The 18679-nt window shown below is 43.4% G+C and overlaps 1 protein-coding gene across 1 annotated transcript in view; it reads left to right on the forward strand.

The window, feature by feature from the left end:
- Positions 1 to 18679, forward strand: part of PSME4 (proteasome activator subunit 4) — a 213237-nt gene that overhangs the window by 133323 nt on the left and 61235 nt on the right. Inside the window, exons 28-34 of the mRNA XM_065400759.1 lie at positions 688 to 897; positions 1747 to 1883; positions 10446 to 10499; positions 11351 to 11480; positions 12810 to 12891; positions 14501 to 14654; positions 16410 to 16479. Of these exons, the coding sequence (XP_065256831.1) occupies positions 688 to 897; positions 1747 to 1883; positions 10446 to 10499; positions 11351 to 11480; positions 12810 to 12891; positions 14501 to 14654; positions 16410 to 16479 (837 nt within the window). The remainder of the gene's footprint in view (positions 1 to 687; positions 898 to 1746; positions 1884 to 10445; positions 10500 to 11350; positions 11481 to 12809; positions 12892 to 14500; positions 14655 to 16409; positions 16480 to 18679) is intronic.

The raw sequence follows: 18679 nt of genomic DNA on the forward strand, positions 1-18679 counted from the left end.
ATTAGTACAAAGCAATAAAATCTCAGCAGACTGTTCTTAGTTCAGTAGTTTTTTAGCAACCCTAGTCGAGCAAGGAAGGAAGAACAAAGAGCTGTTCAACAGAAAATGTTATGCTAAGACTATGTCTGCACTGCCCCACAATTCAGCCTATAGAGGTGTGAATAGCAGTACGCACCATTAGTGTAATCCTGTATGAAGAGGATTACATTAATGCGAACTAGGAACCTTTTTTTGTGTGCCTGCAATGTCCACACAATGGAGTTACAGCGCAACACTTCGATGCACACGTCTGTTCACACCACCCATAGTTCGAATTGCAGGGCAGTGTAGACAAGCCTAAGAAACACAAGTTTGTAATTTAAACTACCATAAATAGGTTTGTAGAAAGGCCAGGTGTTTTATTCATTGTGGTTATTGAAATGTGTTCTGTGGAAATAGTTCCCTCACAACCATTCTATGAAAGAGAAATCCATTTAGTCTGCACTACTTGCACACACTACTAAAACAAATATTTAATATGTCAAGAATTGCGTGGAATATTTTGTATATATTAGTGATAAACTGGATGGTTTAATCTCAGTTCGTGTTACAATTTAATAATTGGTAAAATATAGAGCAACTAATTTTTATTCTATATGAATGACTGCTTTATGTAACTTTTAGTATTACAACTCTTGTTTACTATAGGGTGCCTTGTATTGTCTTCTTGGAAACCACAGTGGAGTATGCCTGGCAAATCTTCATGATTGGGACTGTATTGTACAGACTTGGCCAGCAATTGTTTCCTCTGGACTTAGCAAAGCTATGTCTCTGGAAAAGCCATCTATAGTGAGACTCTTTGATGACCTAGCAGAAAAGATCCACAGACAGTATGAAACAATTGGATTGGACTTTTCAGTAAGCAAAAAAATCACTTAAAAGCTAATATCACATTCGGAGGCTGTTTGACTTATATTTGATAAAATAAGTCAGTCGTTTAATAAATTTTACATGTTTTGGGTTAGCTTTGACTACTAATATTAATATATTGATTTCATTCTGATTTCCAGTATGCAGGAATATAGACAAATATATCTAAAAGACTGGAATATTATAGATTTCATTTTAAGATTATTAGAATTTGACACTGCTCCCCTCCCTCCCCCCCCCCCCCCCCCCCCAAATTTTAGAGGCCAGTTATGCAATGGGAATGAAAAATAACTGATCTTTTTAGCTCTTGTCAGGTGTGGTCCCGCCTAATCAAGGTTGCTGTGCACTTGCAGGACAGTGTGGGGAAGCTTGCACTGTCAGTACTTGTGTTGTATCTGTTCTGTTGTTAGTCTAACAACTTACACTATACTAAATTTACTTACTAAGTGAAACATGGGGACGGAAACCATTACCATAAATATTTTAGCATTTTTGTTTAACCATAAAATCAGAGTTTGTGCATGGTTTACTCCATGCCTTAAAATATAGACATGTAATCATAGCTCTATCAGTATTTTAAAACTACTTAATTTTCCTCCATCTTATCATAACAAGACTACTGGGAGCAGCGATTCCTGTCAAATAACAAAGGAGCAACCTGGATTGCCTCTCTAGGGAATTTTGTAAAATATAAAGGGAGGCTTATTCATATCTATGTGGAAGGGACGGTATGTGCACTTCATTTGACTGCCTCTCTGGGAGTCTCCTTTTCCAAAAGGATGGCTAACATTCTTTGGCTGCTATTCAGTTAGAGATATTTCCCTTCTCTCTCAACAGGTTCCAGAGAAATGTGTTGAGATAGCCATTCTAATGCAAAAGGCAAAAAACCCAAGCGCCAGCGGGATGATGCTTAGTTCAGAAGAGATTCAGTTAGGAATTCAACGACAGAAAGAAAAGAATGCTGAGGCCTTGCAGTAAGTTAGATTGGTCTATGTGGACTTCAGTAACTACAGAAGTTGTAGTGAATAATAGTTTTTAGTCGATAAACATATACAGTTCATGAGCGATGATGTAAATTTAATCTAAAATTGTACATTAAATGTAATATTCTAAGAGGATGTGCTATTTTGCTTCTGAGTTTTGAGGCTAATAAGAAATAATTATTTGTGACATCTGTGTGTAAGGTTTTCTCTAGCAAAAATGAAGCTGTTTAAAAGTAATCTCTTCTTCATAATCTTGTTTTTTAATACGTTAGCCTAAAAGTGACACTGAACTCCAACCATCTTTCCTTCCATTATTGCATCTTTTTAATTTCTTATTGCAGCTGTCTTTCAGTAATCCTTAACTGTATTGGAAGGGACATCATTGGCTTGTATGAGAACCTATATAGAATGGAATATTCCATATTCTCATCACCATAGTGCCTCAGCACTTTCCAGTAGTGTGTTCACAAAATGGCACTTCATCTCAATATTTTGTATCCGTTATAGTTACAAGTACTTATTAAGATAACAATACTTCAGACCAATGAAAACATTTTTTTCAATTGCTTTACTTTGTGCATTTGACTGCTTTGTTTTCAGTCACTTTAACTGTGTTTGTGTTGGTGTACCCCTTCCGTGAGGTCTTCAAGAGGGTGCTCACCAATAACAGCAACAGCGAAGCTGAAACAGAAAAGGCAGCAGTGTGCCTGAGTATGAGACAACACAGTAATTAGGGAATATTGCTTACTTCTGGGGGAATTCTGTGCCAAAAAATACAAAATTCTGCGCATAATATTTTAAAATTCTGCATATCAAAATAACACAATATAATCACACCAGTTTCAATTACTTTGGTAATTTATTTCAAAAAAGTTGTCAGCAAGTATGTCTATAACAATACAGACAACAAAAAAGATTCAGGAAATGTTTTTTGACAAATAGATTCCTTACTAGGCATATTAATGCAGAACTTTGAATAATTCATTTAAACTACAATACAGAACCTTATTTCCCGCCCCTCTCAGAAGCAGTGCGAAGGCTTGGGGGAGTCAGGGGTAAAGGAGGAGTTGAGGGAGAGGGAAGGAGCTGGGAGTGAACCTGGAGGGTTGTTGGGTGTGGGTGTGAGAAGTATGGAACAGGTTTCTTGAGTGGGCTGGGGAGGGATTGTTAGGGAGCCTCCCTCATGCAGACCCTGGCTGACCCCTAGCCTCTCCCATTCAGTCAGGCACATCTGCCCCTGTCCCCATGTGATCCTGCACCCTTATGTGTCCTTGTACCCTCTTCCCCCGTCCCATGTGTCCCTCCAACCCCACTCAGACACCCACTCACCCCCATTCCCATGTGGCCCTGCACCCCCATTCAGCCACCCCATGTGTCTCTGCACCCCGTCTCCATGTGTCCCTGCACCCCCTCAGCCAGTCCCATCCCCATGTGTCCCTGTGCCCCTACTCAGCCACCCCTTTCCCCCATGTGGCCCTGCACCCTTTCAGCCAGTCCTCTCTCTCTCTCTCCTTCCCACATGTGGCCCTGCAGCCCCTCCCCTGTCCCCCTGTGGCTCTGTGCCTCCACTCCCAGTCTGCCCTTCCCCATTAGCAGTTATGAACCCCAGTCTGTGACCCCCCCCAGCTGCCCCTTGTGCCCCATTTTGTCTGTCCCCCCATATCTCCTTTCTCCTGAGCTGGCCCCACCGGCAGGGCACTGCCAGGAAGGCAGCCTCTTCTCTTCCTTATCTGGGAGCAGCTGCTCTGTTCTAGCACCACAGCAGCCCCTGGTGGCCAAAAGGCATAACTGCAGCAACTTTCAGGCAGAAGTTATTTTCTGTGGGGGGGAAAAATTATGTGTGCCACATGAATTATGTGCATGCGCAATGGCTTAGAATTCCCCCGGAAATAATTGCTGCAATAGACAGAAGAGAAGGAATGGATCAGACTTAAAGCAATGATGTTGACATCTGGTTTGGAAATTCATATAGAGTGGAGGCTTGGGGGCAGTGTGGTATGGAGGGGTTGGAATAATAGAAACAATTTCCCAGTCCCTCCATGTCAGACAACCTTAATGACGGAGTGTTCCCTGTCTCCACGGCAACTGGGAGCAGACCAGATCTTTGCTCAGGACCTGGGCTAAGGTTCTCCCCTCAGGAAGATGCCTCCAAGAAGCACACACTGCAGGCTCCAGGACTCCCTTTGTAGCGGAGATGTCACAGGATTTGTAAAAAAATTTTAACTAAATGCTCTGTTTCTTCATTGATTTAGCAGTTTTGAGGATAAAAACCTCAAAATCTAGTCCCAACATTTTTTTTTTTTTTTGGCTTTCTGAGGAGGGTTTGAAGGACAAACCCTCTCAGAAATGGGAGACAGAACGCCTCAGGAACCCAGCTCCCAGCTGGCATGTTGGCAAGGTCCACAGTGAGACAGTTGAGTAGGCCACATGGAAGCTCCCTTCACTGAGATGAGGCCAGAATCAGTGGCATGTAACTGGGGATAATTTTTTTTTTTCAAACTCCTCTCCCCCTTGCTCCTCTCTCCCCTCAGCTCTCTCCTAGGAATGAGGGTTGCATTTCCCACAGCTTTCAGAGCAAGCACGAAAGGTTCACTGGAGCCTCTTGAATCTTCGGGTAAGAGACACCCTTAGTAATCCCAAGGAAGAAATTCCTGTTCCCAGCCAGCGTGTAAGTAAGGTTCATGTAGAGATGGTTGAGAAGGCTGCAAAGCATCCCCCTTCCCACAAGCTGTTTTACCTGCAAGGGCTCAGCTGCCATGAAAGTGGGCAGCTCCTTGAACATTTGATACCAATGAGTATCACCAAATTCACAGCCATGAAAAACGCTTCACGGACCGTGAAATCTGGTCTCACCCCATGCTCACCTTTCTTCTGCACTGCCTTCAGAGCTGGGCGGCCGGAGAGCGGTGGCTGCTGGCCAGGCACCCAGCTCTGAAGGCAGTGCCCTGCCAGCAGCAGCGCAGAAGTAAGGGTGGCAATGCCATACCATGCCACCCTTACTTCTGTACTGCTGCTGGCGGCGGCTCTTCCATCAGAGATGGGCTCCTGGCCAGCAGCCGCCACTCTCTAGCTGCCCAGCTAAGCTTCCCAGAGTTTAGCATGAACAGAGATCTAACTTAACAGGTGCTTATGTTTTTAGAAAATGAAAAATCCAAAAAACCCTCAAACCCCGCAAAGTTTACTCCTGGGGGAATTCTGCGCCACTGTGCATGCGAAGAATTCATGTCCCCTGCAGATTTCTTTGCTTCCCTGCAGAAAAATGACTTTCTGATGGGGAAGCAAAGGGAAAGCACAAGAGCAGTCATGTTTTGGGTGCCCAGGGCTGCCAGCGGAGAGGTAAATCACTGTGGCACAGGGGGCGGGACTGGGGAAGACCCGACTGCTGGCTCCTACCCTGCACCGGGCTCATCTGCTAGTCCTGGTTGGGTTGGGGAGAACAGGACTTCCTCTTCCCCTGCACGGCATCTGGGGCCAGGTCAGACCCACCCTCAGATTTCTCCACAGGCAGCAAGAAGCTCTGCAAACTCCCCACCCATCTGTCCTCAGCTGCAGGGGGAGGGATCACTGTATGGGGAGCTTCTCCCCCATATGGGCAACCTCTGTGCATCCAGATCCCCTCATACCCAGATCCCCCCTGCAGAGCCCCACTCCCCCTGCACCTGGATGACCCCAACAAGCTACCCGCACCTGGATCCCCACTCCACCAAGCGCAACCAGCTGCACCTGGATCCCCACCCCAGTGAGCCCCACTCCCCCAGCATCTGGATCTCCCCACTGAATCCCCCCACACCCAGACTCCCCTGCCGAGATCTATCCCCCCCACACACCCAGACCCTGCACCGCTGAGCCCCAGCCACCTTCACCTGGACCCCCCTGCAGAGTCCCATTACCGTTGCACCCAGAACCCCCTAACAAGCCCCTGTGCATCCAGATCGCCTCCCGTACCCAGATTGCCCCACACAGAATCCTCTCAACCCACACCTGGATCCCCCCACACTAAGCCCCTCTACTACACTTGGATCCTGCCTTGCTGAGCCTGCCTGTCCACACCTGGTGCAGTTGGCACAGAGGGGCAGGGCCCTGGGGGTGTTTCTGGGGCAGGCTCGGTCCTTGCGCTGTGTCAGGGTTGGGTACAGCCTCACTGCTGAGCCATGTTCCAGGGGGGGAGCTGCAGAGTGATCTCCTACCTCTGTGCAGCCAGTGGCCTGTACTCCCCAATACCATGCTGGAGCCTCCACATTTATTTGACAAATAAAACTTGCAGAATTTTAAAGTATTGTGCACAGAATTTTTAATTGTTTGGCGCAGAATACCCTCGTGTAAAAATTGAATAGCAATTGTAATTGGTCTGTGTAATTGTTCTTGCCTTGTTTATGAAGGTGTGATTAAGGTGGAATGGAAATTCCCTATCAAGATTTGTAACTAAAAAGTAAAAGAACTTAATCTGCCTAAGGTGAAGCCTGCTGCAACCTCCTAAGTAAAGGGTATCATCATACCAGCTGAGGGAGCATTGCAAACCCACAGATGAGAATAAGGTTATTACTCAGACTAAACTTAGATATAGCAAGGTCAGCACTGGGACTATTAGCTGCAGTCTGATTGTGCAGTTCTGTGTTCATTTGGGAGGGTAGATAACCCCCACCCCAAAAAACAAAACAAAACAAAAAAACCCATACATAAAATATACCTTAAACTAGATTTCCGTAGCAGCTTTTATGGAACTAATGCTTCCCCTGACTGTTGTTTGCTGCACATTCAGAACTTCCAAATATGTGTTGGGAAGACAGCTATGGCTCCACTCAAAGAGATTGGAATTGCAGGCTAACGCTATTATCCTTCTAAATGTTTTGTTGGTAAGCTCTTTGGAGAGCATAGAGACAAAGCAGTAACTGAGGCTTTAGACAAGGGAATTGGTCCCTCCCTTGTTCCAGTGAGAGAATCTTCAATCTACCTCATCTCAGCAAGTGTTCCCTTTGAAGCTGCTGCTCTTGCAGGTTCCTGCACATTAGGAGGAGGCTTTTGCTATATAAGGCCATGATTTGTTGGAAAACAATCCAACTCCAAAAGCTGCTCTTGATTTTTGGGTTTCCTGAGTCTGGGAAGATTCCCCCTTGCAACATCCCTCACCCAGATTTCCTCTAAGGGGCATTTCAGGGTGTGCCCTCATCTGGGAGTGAACGACTCAGAAAAAGGATGCTTGAGATAATATTTATCATTTCCCCAAAGTAAATTAAAATAAACCGGCATTGTCTCATACTATGGACCATCAAGCTCACTCTTCCATTTCCAGCAGATGATTCTTCAGAAACATGGTATTTGTGTACAGTTGCTAAGAAGTTAAATGTTCAGCACTATTTAGAGGAGTAGCCTTGTTCATGTCCTGGACATAAGCCCCTACTCTGTTACTCAAAGTTCTGTACCAAGAAGGAAAGTCAGTGTTGGCCAGCTCACCAAGACACATGAAGAACCAAGGGAATGCCATCTAGATCAGTTAGCCTTTCAGTGTATTGCAGGCCAGTTTGGAAGTCTATTGATAGCCCTATTTGCATCCCAGTCCAGTTGGAATATCAAGAGGTGCTATGTGAGAAAGAGAGACACCAAAGTGTAGGTTGTGGTCCCCTTATCTCAGAAGTGGGCTAAATGGCCTCCTTTATGCTCTCCCCTCTGCCCCGATAGTAAAGATGGTAAAGCAGATTGTGAAGGAGCAAGACCACAGTAATTGTAACTGCCTTCTCATTAACTCTCAGGCCTTGGTTTTCAGACCCAATTTAAACATAATGGGAACCTCCTCTCAAACTTCACACACACGCAATGGGGGGCTGATACTGAATCAAAATCCAGTGCTGCCTAACCCATCACCTGGAAAGGAATCAGTCATTCTTTCTGAGAAAGTGATAAACATCCTCCTAGCATCTTGGAGGAGATTCACAGATTATGTCTGTATATCACTTGAGGTTTAGATGTTGATGTTACAAGAGGCACGCATCAGGGGAAAGTCTGCTAAAGCTAAGGATATTCTGGTGTTTTTACAAGATAGCCTGACCAGTGGACATGTGGACAAGTCAGTGACTTCAGGCATATTGCACTGTAAAGAAACCCATGAGAATCTCTCCTCATCAGCACATAACAGATGGCTGAGGACCACCATTCTTACCAGTCCTCAGTCAAAACACAGATTCCTTTCATGATCTTGAGCTGCATGCTACAAATCCTAATAAAACTGCCTTTCATCTTCACAGTTGGTAGGTCTCTTCTTCCTCTCCCTGAAAGTATTTTGCCTACTTGCCCCCTCCTGGTACGAAGGAGGTTTTGGAGCTTGGTGTGCTCTCAATGAAGTCTCAGTTATATGCTATATCAAACATGGTAGTTCTGTGAACTAACCACACCTCCGTCCCCAATGTAACAGCAATCTTCCTTATTTAATAGGAAGTGGTATTGTTATCCTGGATGAAGCCAAACATCCTAAGGAAGTAAAATTCATAAGTTAGAGGTGAAAAAAGCCTACATAAGAATAAAGGTTTATATAGTGGAGGCATTTGGAGCCTGAGGTACAACTCCTCATTACCATGTACTACTCACTCTGTGGAAAAAGCAATGATTTTTTTGAAAGATCACACACATCTTACGAGAAGGTCTATAAAGCTACTACAGGACCTTCCATCCACATTTTTTCAAACACTGTAGTCAACATACTCATCCTTGCTGAGGCAGCATTTGGTGGAAGGGTGTTACAGAACAGGGTTCCCTAGTAACTCTTATGTTCCTTTTCAATCCTGCATGGGTAAATTGAACCCTTCCCCCTAGGGATGACTTACTGTTTTCTACATCCCACTGGGAAGATTATTTGACATGGAGGGAACTGAGAGAGGGAAAAGTCGGCCTTACCTGTGAATTTTCATTCTAGGACATTCCATGTTCTACAGTCTGACCCTTCCTTGGAGGGGATTGTATTATATCCAATTTTTTTCTGCCAAGGAGAGCCCTAGAATAGAAATTCACAGATAAGACAAGATTTTCCCCTGATTTGAGAGGATAGGGAGAAAGACTTGATTTCTTAGTATGGAAAGATTAGCTGGGTTGGAGAGGGGAAGGCTGGAACAAATCTGGTTGGGCACAGAGGACTCTGAATGGGTGAGATAGGTGGCATAAATTTTTCACTAAAAAGTACTAGAAGAGTATTAAGTAAAAAAGGGAGTTGTTAAATGAAGGGACATAAGAGAAGAAAACAGTTGTAGAGCTCATTTCTCCCTGATGCAAGGGAAAAGTGGCTAGTAGGAAGCTGATTACAACTCTTGATTGTGCATTGGTCCAGCATCTGGCGCTGGCCCACTCCCAGTATGTCCTGTACCTCCCCCGGCATGGCTTTAAGCCAGGGCTGGGGTCTGGCAAGGAATCCTCATCATCAAGGATTTACACACCAGCAGAAAGTTCCCCTTCGCATGGGGAATTGTCCATAGGCCATTTACAGCCAGAATCTGGCCACTTTGCAAAGTGGCCAGACAATACTGAAGAATCTAAAATAGAGAACCTTTTATTGGCATGGCAAAGCATAGTGTATATCCAGGCAGATTATAAAGTACATACATAAAAAATGAGGCTCTGTACTCCTGATTCTTTTCTCTAGGCAGGAAACTCTGTTGACCCCAGTGGAGTTATTCCTGGTTTCTACTAGTCTGTGTGAAGATGAATCAGAACTTGTGAGCTTATCAGTAATGTAAAAAACTGAGACTTGAATATTTTGATGATATTCAACTTTATCTAATTAGATAGAGACCAACTGGTGCATTCTAAGGACATGGTACCCTGATTTTCACACCTCCAAAACACAGTGTAGAAAATGCCACTCAGCTGGGCAAACTAGCTGCCTTATCTGAACAAAAATGTAAAGGTACAGATGCTCCCCGGGTTACGCAAATCCAGTTTACGCAAATCCGCACTTACGGAAAAAGTTCCGTAAGCTTTTTTTTCCCCCCTTATTGTTGGGTATACGTTCCTGACTTATGCAAAATTCAACTTAGGCAAGGTGTTACGGAACGCTTGCGTAAGTCAGGGAGCGTCTGTACTACGTTGGATCACGTTAGTTAGCTTACTCCAAAACCTAAACTTCTAGTCAAGTCAAGGCAAGTTAAAACTTAAACTCAACCCTTTTAGCATATGCTAAAGTATAGCTTGCCATGTCTTGACTCGAGTTTTTGAGGGTTTTAATTAGACTTAGCTGACTAGCATGATCCAACATCACACCTTGAAATCCTAGTCTAGACAAAGACACAGTGTGGAGGAATCACCGTAATATTCCTCCCTTGACTCAACACCGATTCTCTCCCCTCCATCCGTTCCTCTCAAAAAATTAACATGACATATACACAGTATTTGCAGTGTTAATTTAATTACTAGACATTGTCTGTGCTATTTATATCCATTGTGCGAATGAAGAGAAAATATAATGCCTTATTTTGTTTATATAAAGATTCTTTTAAACACTTCTCTCCATGATGTCTAGTTGTTGACAGTACACTTCAAGTCTATATACTCATTTTACTTTTGTTTTTTCAGAAACTATGAAAATTTGATCAGCATGCTGTTAAATTGTGTGAATCAAAGAAATCTGTAAGTTTGCCTTTCTCTGAACTTTTTTTTGTGCTAGTTTTTCTGAATTAAAAAAATGCACAGTAAAATAGATAGCTTAGATGACTGGAAATAACATATGCAGCCTTACCCGTACAGGACTGGTTAAAATGCAGTTTAGATCAGTAGTGATCAGAAAGTTGTACTGTCTGACATCTCATACATGAAACATATTTGGCCTTGGCCTACTTCTAATGGACAAGAATCAACATCAATTGGCATGGATATAGGGACAGAAGGGCCATTTGTAGGGATGTTCAACTCTCCCTCCCAATTGAACAGGGAAGTATCAGGTCAACATGAGGAATCCTGCATTGCTGTCATCCATCTGATGCCTGTATTATACGTGAATGTAGCCTTATAGTAATTAATAGTAGTTGTTTTCAATATCTCTGTCCATTCCTAACAATTTCTGAGTTCAATTATTTGTCTAGCATAAAGATGGCAATGAAGTTCAAGTACTTTTAAATTACTGTTAACCAGGTAATTTATTTTTAAAATACTACCAACTAAATAAAGATATGTGAGGTCTAATTCTCAGTTGCATTAAGGTAATTTTACACCAGTCTAACAGTGTAAAGAGCCTTTACATGGATGTAGTTTGCACCAACTTTAAGGCCCATTTTCTCTCCCCAAGTGATGTAGAGGGGCCTTCTTTTAATAAGACTGAGGCCCGTATAGTGAGGTTGTAGAATAGAACATTAGTTTTATGGTGGTTAGATACACCTGCTTAACAGATGTTTTTTTTTATTTTAGGTATATTTTTATAACCTTTTTTGGACAACAGTGTTACATGCAGCACTCCACTATTCATTGTATATGTTGTTTTTTAGCCCCTGGAAGTTTGAACACATAGGCATTGGCTTTCTGTCTCTCCTCCTGAGGGATGATAGGGTACTGCCTGTCCATGCCATAAGATTCTTTGTGCAGTGTCTCAACCACGATGCAATAGTGGTTCGCAAGGTAAAGATGGCAAATTGATTACAATTTCTCTTGCTTTTCCAATCCCTGATCAAATGTTTGTTGTTGTTGTTTGTTATTTAGAGGCTCCAGTTAGGGAGCAGGGCCCTGTTTACACACACAAATGTCCATCCCCCAAATTGCATATGATCTTGGGAGTCCTATGACAATGGCAATTGATCTGAGGGCTTTTAGATGAGCAAAAATTTGCACTATTAATTTTGTTTATCCTGCTTGTCAGTGAGACTTGGAAACACTTTCAGCATTGTGGGGGTTGGGGAGAAGAGGAAACTAGATGGCAGGCTTCGTGCTGTGGCATGCCATGCGAAAGAGGTTTAATTCTGTGTCTCATGCAGTGTTCCCTCTAATTTTTTCCCACGCATGTGCAGAATGAATTTTGTTATGTGGACCAGTATGGAGGTGATGTGTGACACATCACCTCCATATTGGTCCACATAACAAAATTCATGTGGCGGGGATGGGGCCCAGGGGTTCGGAGTGTGGGAGGGGGCCCAGGGCTGGGGCAGAGAGTTGGGGGGTGAGAGCTCTGGGGTGGGGCTGGGGCTGGGGATGAGGGGCTCAGGGCTGGGGCAGAGGGTTGGGGTGTGGGGAAGTGAGGGCTCCAGCTGGGGATGAGGGGTTTGAGATGCAGGAGTCGTCTCTGGGCAGGGGCAAGGGGTTGGGGTGTGGGGCGGGGGGAGTGAGGGCTCCGGCTGGGGGTGTGGGCTCTGGGGTGGGGCCAGGGCTTGGGGTGCAGGCTGCCCCAGGGCTATGGTAGGGAGAGAGGACTCCCTGCAGCTCTCTCTCCCCGCAGTAGCACCTGGGCTGGGGGGGAGAGGCGCCTCTCCCCTCTGCAGCAGCTCCAGGGCTGGGGCTGCGGGATAGGCGCATCTCCCCCGGCAGCTCCGGGGCTGGGGGAGAATGTCTTCTCCCCGCCTCTTGCCGCCATGGCAGCTCCAGGGTTGGGCTGGGTTGGGGCTGGGGAAGGGGCGCCTCTCTCCACTGTGGCAGGTCCGGGAGCTGAGGGAGAGGCATCTCTCCCCGCTGCAGCCCTGAGCGCCTGCGCGGCGCTTAATGGGCTGCTGTGCGGCTGTGCAGCTTAGAGGGAATTTAGGTCTTGTGTTCTCTGTAATGAGGGGGCTGAGATGGCTGTGGAGGAAGTAATTTCATCTGCTGGTATGACTAAGTGCCACATGATGATGTTGACTGACTTTAAAGGGAGTGCCATTCACCATTTACTTGGGAGAATGAGTGACTATGATGTGAATGACTAGACAAATCCTTGCACTGAAAATGTGAAATGGATGAATTAATCCTCATTCTCCTTTTTAGATGGCTATCTCAGCTGTTGCTGGCATCCTCAAGCAGTTGAAGAGAACCCACAAAAAGGTGTCCATCTGCCCTTATGAAGTCAGTAAGTGTTTAATAAGAGATTTCAGATCCTAAATTTATCCTGAAGCTTTCAGGAAATATATTTTCCCACCTACCTTACCAATAGAAAACACATGTTCTCTGTTATTGTGGTATAAACAAAATGGGTAACCTAACTAAAACATTTTTCACTTATCTTTAAAACAAAATGTATTCACATCTAACAAGTAGATGTGTACTTGTAGTTTATTCAGCTGGTTGTAGGGAGGGTTGTGTATGTGTACACATTTTATATATAGACACAGGGCCTGATCCTTCTCCCTTTGAAGACAGTGGGAGCCTTGCAATTCACTCGAATGAGAACAAGATCACACTTGCATATACCATTAGGTGCCTCTGCTTTCTGTTCATTCCTTACTCCTTTTATCATCCAGATTATGATGAACACTATGTATAAACAAATATTAAATAACATTCTTTTTATATTATTTCTGTATTTGTCAGTGTGACAGATGACTTTTCTTGGTTCCATGGGTCCTATGAACCCAACATTCAGTTATTGTAAAGGTAAACATTTTAAACCTGAGTTCAGGAAGTTCTTTCCCTTTTTGTGCATGCATGCATTACAAATAGGAACAGGCAGAAAACTTCACCTGTCCCTTAAACAAGACTCATAGGCTCAAGTGTTGTTTAAGTCATTTTCACTACAGGATTTCAGTGTGCCGTTTTGGCTCCTCTCAATGGTGCTTCATAGTACACCACACATGAAGGAAAAATCAAATCTGTTCTTCATTTAGTTAAAGTTGTAAATCTTGTGATTTAATAGTATCTTTGTAACAAATTTTCTTGGTTTAAAAAATTGATGTGCTAACAAGTTGACTCCCTACTTCAAACTACATGCTTATCCCTTTCTGTATTGCACCACCTGTGACCAAAACCTTCCCAAAAACAAGATATGGAAAATGAACTGGAAGCTGGAAGATAAATGTAAGCAGAACTGCTGGAGGATGAGCAGCAATCAAAGAAGTATTTGAAAGAAAATATGTTTGTCTTTTGAACTAAACACCCAAACAAGCTTTACAGATATTGGTCCTGTCTAGACTAGACTTCTTGGTTGTGTTGTAACTCTGGTTAACTGATATGATTGTAAGCACAAGTATGTGCTTCATGACTAAGGATAATCGATCTCTTTTTTTTTTTTTTTTTTTTATGTAGAAGTTCCGGGCAGTCTGCAAGGGTACTCAGTACACACTACTAGCTGTTCAGTTTTATGGGCTCAGGATCATCCTGGATGTCCTGTTGTTTTTGTATCTCAGAGGTAGCAACCCTATCCAGGACAACACTTGTTCCTAGCCATGGAGTGTCTATATTTGCATTTACAATTGTGTTAGCTAATTCCACTTAATTTCCACTCAGTTAGCTCTAGTTAGAACAGAACTAAAAACTCTAGTTTAGCAGGTCCTGTTTGTACAAAGGTATTGTTAAACTTCTGTGGCAAATTTCATCTGGAGGAATGTTTACAAGTGACACACAAACTCTTGAAATGGCTCTCTCATGAAAAAGCTGACAGTAAATTATAAACGTGTGGGTATGTTAACAAGTATGGGCTTGTGAGCAAATCTGATATAACATTAATTCATCTTTAAAAATAGGTGGAGTCCCCAAGCCTTCCAGCATTCAGGCTGGTGACAGACCTGATAACCAGTGGCTGCATTTCGATAGTGAAAGTTTACCAAAGACTAAACAAGCTTGGGAGTCATGTTGTTTTGTGGAGAAAACACACTGGGGATACTATACCTGGCCTCAGTGAGTACTATTAAATTATGTGTACTGTGGGCAAAATTGTATAAGAAAAACAGAAAGTTTGACTAATACTGTTGAAGTTAAAGGGACACTATTAGATCAAAAATAATATTTTGAATTTTCTTAACTATAATTAAAACTGAAATTTTTTTTGCACTTCTCCTGGCGTGGACAATGAAAATAGTCTCCATTTCCATGTTTATTGCAAATCAGTTTCCAGCCAATTGTGATGTGAGCTTTTGTGTGCTGCAAACATTGTGGGGAATATTTTTGTTTAACTATTTCTGTTGGAATTGCATCTCTTAGTCTTGGATTTTGTAACAGCTTGTTTTACAGTCAATCATTACAAAAATATTGGGGGTCTAAATTTGCCCCAATAATGCCCTTTTTTAACACTAGGTTTGAGAGGTGTTTATGATTGTCATCAAATTAAGCTTATGTCACATGCTATGAAAGTATAGGAGAACATTACTGAAAAGCGTGTACATGGAATGGTTGAAATGTGAAAGGGTCAGTATGGATTCATGCTGAGAAGGACACAATTAGTGACATATTTGCTCTATGAATGCTCATGGAGAAGTTCAGAGAAAAGAGACAGCAACTGGGTATGATCTTTGTGGACTTGAAGCAGGCATACATTCATCTGATTAGAGAAAAGTTTGTGACAGAGGTGTGCCAGAAAGATATGTCCATCAACACCAGGATATGTATGATGGAATGATTACTCTAGTCAAAACTAAATGGGGCTACCGTAGAGAATTTCCAGTAAACATTGGCCTACGCTGAGCGTCAGCATTGAGCCCCTTTTTATTTGCAGTTTGTTACGGATGTGATGAGAATATACAAAGGGAACCACCTTGGAACATGATGTTTGCTGATGACTTGGTAATATGTGCGGAAGATTGTGAGACCTGGCAAGCCAGTTTTGAACAGTGACAGCATAGTTTTGAGCAGGCAGGGCTTAGTGCCAATGTCGGTAAGACTGAGGGTATCATGAATGAGGGAGAAAGACTCACCATAGAGGATATCGCAGGCAGAGAGATTAGAAGAGTGAAACAATTTAAATACCTAGGATTACTTGTTGTTGGCAATAGTGCCCTCAAGTGATGCCCAGCATTACACTAAAGCTGTATGGTGCAAATGGTGGAAGCTGACTCCAGTTCTCTGTGACAAAAAGATGCCGTTAAAGTGTATAAAACTGTATTTGACCTGTCTTAATGTACAGAAGAGAGACTTATCCAGTCACAAGAAAAGAAATCAGTATGCTCTCCACCATGGAAATTTAAGATGTCAGGATGGTCCAATGGTTGGACACTTCATGATAGGGAACAGAACGAGGTTGTAAGAGGGCCTAATGTGGGTTGCTCCAACTGAAGACGAGTTTAGGAAGGCTATTATACATTGGTATAGGCATACCCAACAGAGACCAGAGTGTTATATCAGTAGGATGGCTCTTGCAGTGATTGTGGATTGTGATGCCCAAAGGGGAGACCAAAGACGCTGGATATCAGCGGCTGTCAAAGAGATCAATCTGCACAACAGCTTGGTGTACAATCATGTATTTTGGAAGAAGGCTATAAGTGTCACCAACCCCAAATAGTGGTGGCAAGAAAGAAGAAATTTGCTTTAGATTTTGGTGTTCTAGTCAACACATTTAATTTGATATCAGTATATAAAATGTAGAGAATTAACGTAATTGTTTTCTGTTCTTTCATTTATTTGGGAAGTATGCTAATATATATTTCCTCTAATATTTAGAAATATGGTAGTTTATGCTTCTGCTGAGCAACAACCAAAGCTTGGGAGGAGGAGAGAGGAGTTGTTAGAGGTAAGCATGCTAGGATTTTTTTTAAGCTCTTTTGAAAGTCTGGGTTGTTCTGTTTCAAGACTAGCACAGATTATTTGTGACTTAAGTCATCAGAGCACTGAACAGTCATCAAGATAAGGTTTGAAATAAGTTGATGGCCACATTGAATGGCTAATTACTAGGGCTGTCAATTAATCATGGTTAATGCATGCAGTTAACTCAAAACAAATTAATGTGTTAATCACACACCAGGGCGCCATGCTCAGGGGGGGCGCTGCTGCCTGCCCTCTTCTCCTGCCGCCCTGCTCCACTGCTGCTCCCACCTCCTCCTTCCCTCCCCCATGGAGCTGCCACTGGCCAAGCTGCTCCAGACCGGGAACCTGCGTGCTGCACAGAGCAGAGGAGTGGGGAGTGGGCTGATGTCTGGGTGTCCCTGTGTACCCGTTTGCTGCTGATCTGGGGCCGGGGAACACGGGGAGCCTGGCTGCTGCTGCTGCTGGCCTTACGGGTGGGCAGGCTGGGCCACTGCCCAGGGCACCTGGGGCGCCTCTGGAGCAGGGGTGCCCCTCCTCCCCCCACTGCTCTGCTCTGCAGCCACCGCTGCTCCTACTCCCCACCCCCAAGGTGCTTGGCACTGGGAGTCTGCTGTGCAGAGTGGGGAAGGGTGATGTTGGGGTGTCCCCATCTTCCTGCCCATGTACCCGGTCTCTGCTAAGCTGGGGTGGGGTGACAGGGAGCCTCTGGGTCAGGAGTGGGAGCTGCTGGCAGCTGCTGCTGTCTGAATAAGCGTTCAGCCTGGGGAGTGCTCTGCTTAAAAAGACATTGTGCTGAACACACTCACTTCCCCCAACACACACAAACTCTGTCTCTCACAGAATCCCTCAACACACACACACACTGTTTCTCTCACACACAGTTTGTCTTTCACCCACATACACACTCCCCCAACACACGCTTTCTCTCTCTCACATGTTCACCCAACACACACACACAGTCTCTCTCACACACACGCTTTCCCCCCATATTTAAGTGATATTCTGTTATTGTTTAATAGTGAAATTAAAACTGCAATTAATCACGATTTATTTTAATCTCGCAATTAATTGTGATTAATATTTTTAATCGTTTGACCGCCCTACTAATTACCAATTTTACTGATTCTAGTTGATAGTGTCAGCAAGGAGGCGAGTATGGACACTGAACTTTCTACCCTAAAGGTGGCTCTTCCAGAACAGGATTGATGCATAATGGCAACATGGTGTGGGAAGGCCTGCTATTCCTGTTCTGTAGATAAATAGGATTTCTGCCTCAGACGCTATCAGTCCAGCCCTTTCACAATCATTACTCTTATCTGAAACTAAAGTTTCTTAGTCTATCATTATCATGCTAAATAAGCCTTACAATTTGTTTTTAATTCATGTAACCAAATATATATTTTTGCAGCTGTTGTGCCATCTCTAATCTTCCTCTTTTGAGAAAGGTTAGTGAGTCCTAGAGCTGCCTTGCAGTACCATCATCTTGATCCTTCCAGTCTGCTAGTTTTGGTGGTTGATCTCCTCCTGATATCGAGCAAAGATCAGATAATCTAAAAGTCAATCAGTTGCCTTTGATGCCTCTGCCACATTGTGGTGTTTGATGTACTTGCTGGTGTGGACTGGTGGAGTTCCCTTGGAATGCAGAGACTTGATTGAATTACTGATGACATTGTCGTTTTATTTAGATTTGTAATATTCTACCATAGATGGTGTTGGTGCCTATTTTTTAAAAAAAAGTAGGGGCACCTAGAATTATGTAGTGGGTTCACAGCAGTATATGCATTATGAAAAAAAATATTTCTGAGACGTTTTAATCCTTTCCAGTCAGGCATAGCCTGGATTTGTAGAGGCATATAAAATAGGAATATAGAATTTGACTTCCAGGTGTATGCAGTATGTGGACACAATTTTAAACGTGAGTAATCCCACTGACTTAATTTGGACTCACATGCTTAAAGGTAAGGGTATTCTCAAGTGCCTTACTGAATTGGAGCTTCTTTGAGGGGAAAGAATAAAAATGAGAAATGACTGAATGTGTGAAACCAAAATAAATTTTAAAAAATACTATGGAAAATTGCTATACAGGGGACCCAATTTTCAGATTAGTTGGGATACATTTTGCTTAAAAATGCGACCGTGTCAGTGCCTCATAGTTTCTCTAATAAGTGATTCATGAAATGATGATA

Source organism: Emys orbicularis, chromosome 3 (genome assembly GCF_028017835.1).
Source record: "Emys orbicularis isolate rEmyOrb1 chromosome 3, rEmyOrb1.hap1, whole genome shotgun sequence".
Taxonomy (NCBI): Eukaryota; Metazoa; Chordata; order Testudines; family Emydidae; genus Emys; species Emys orbicularis.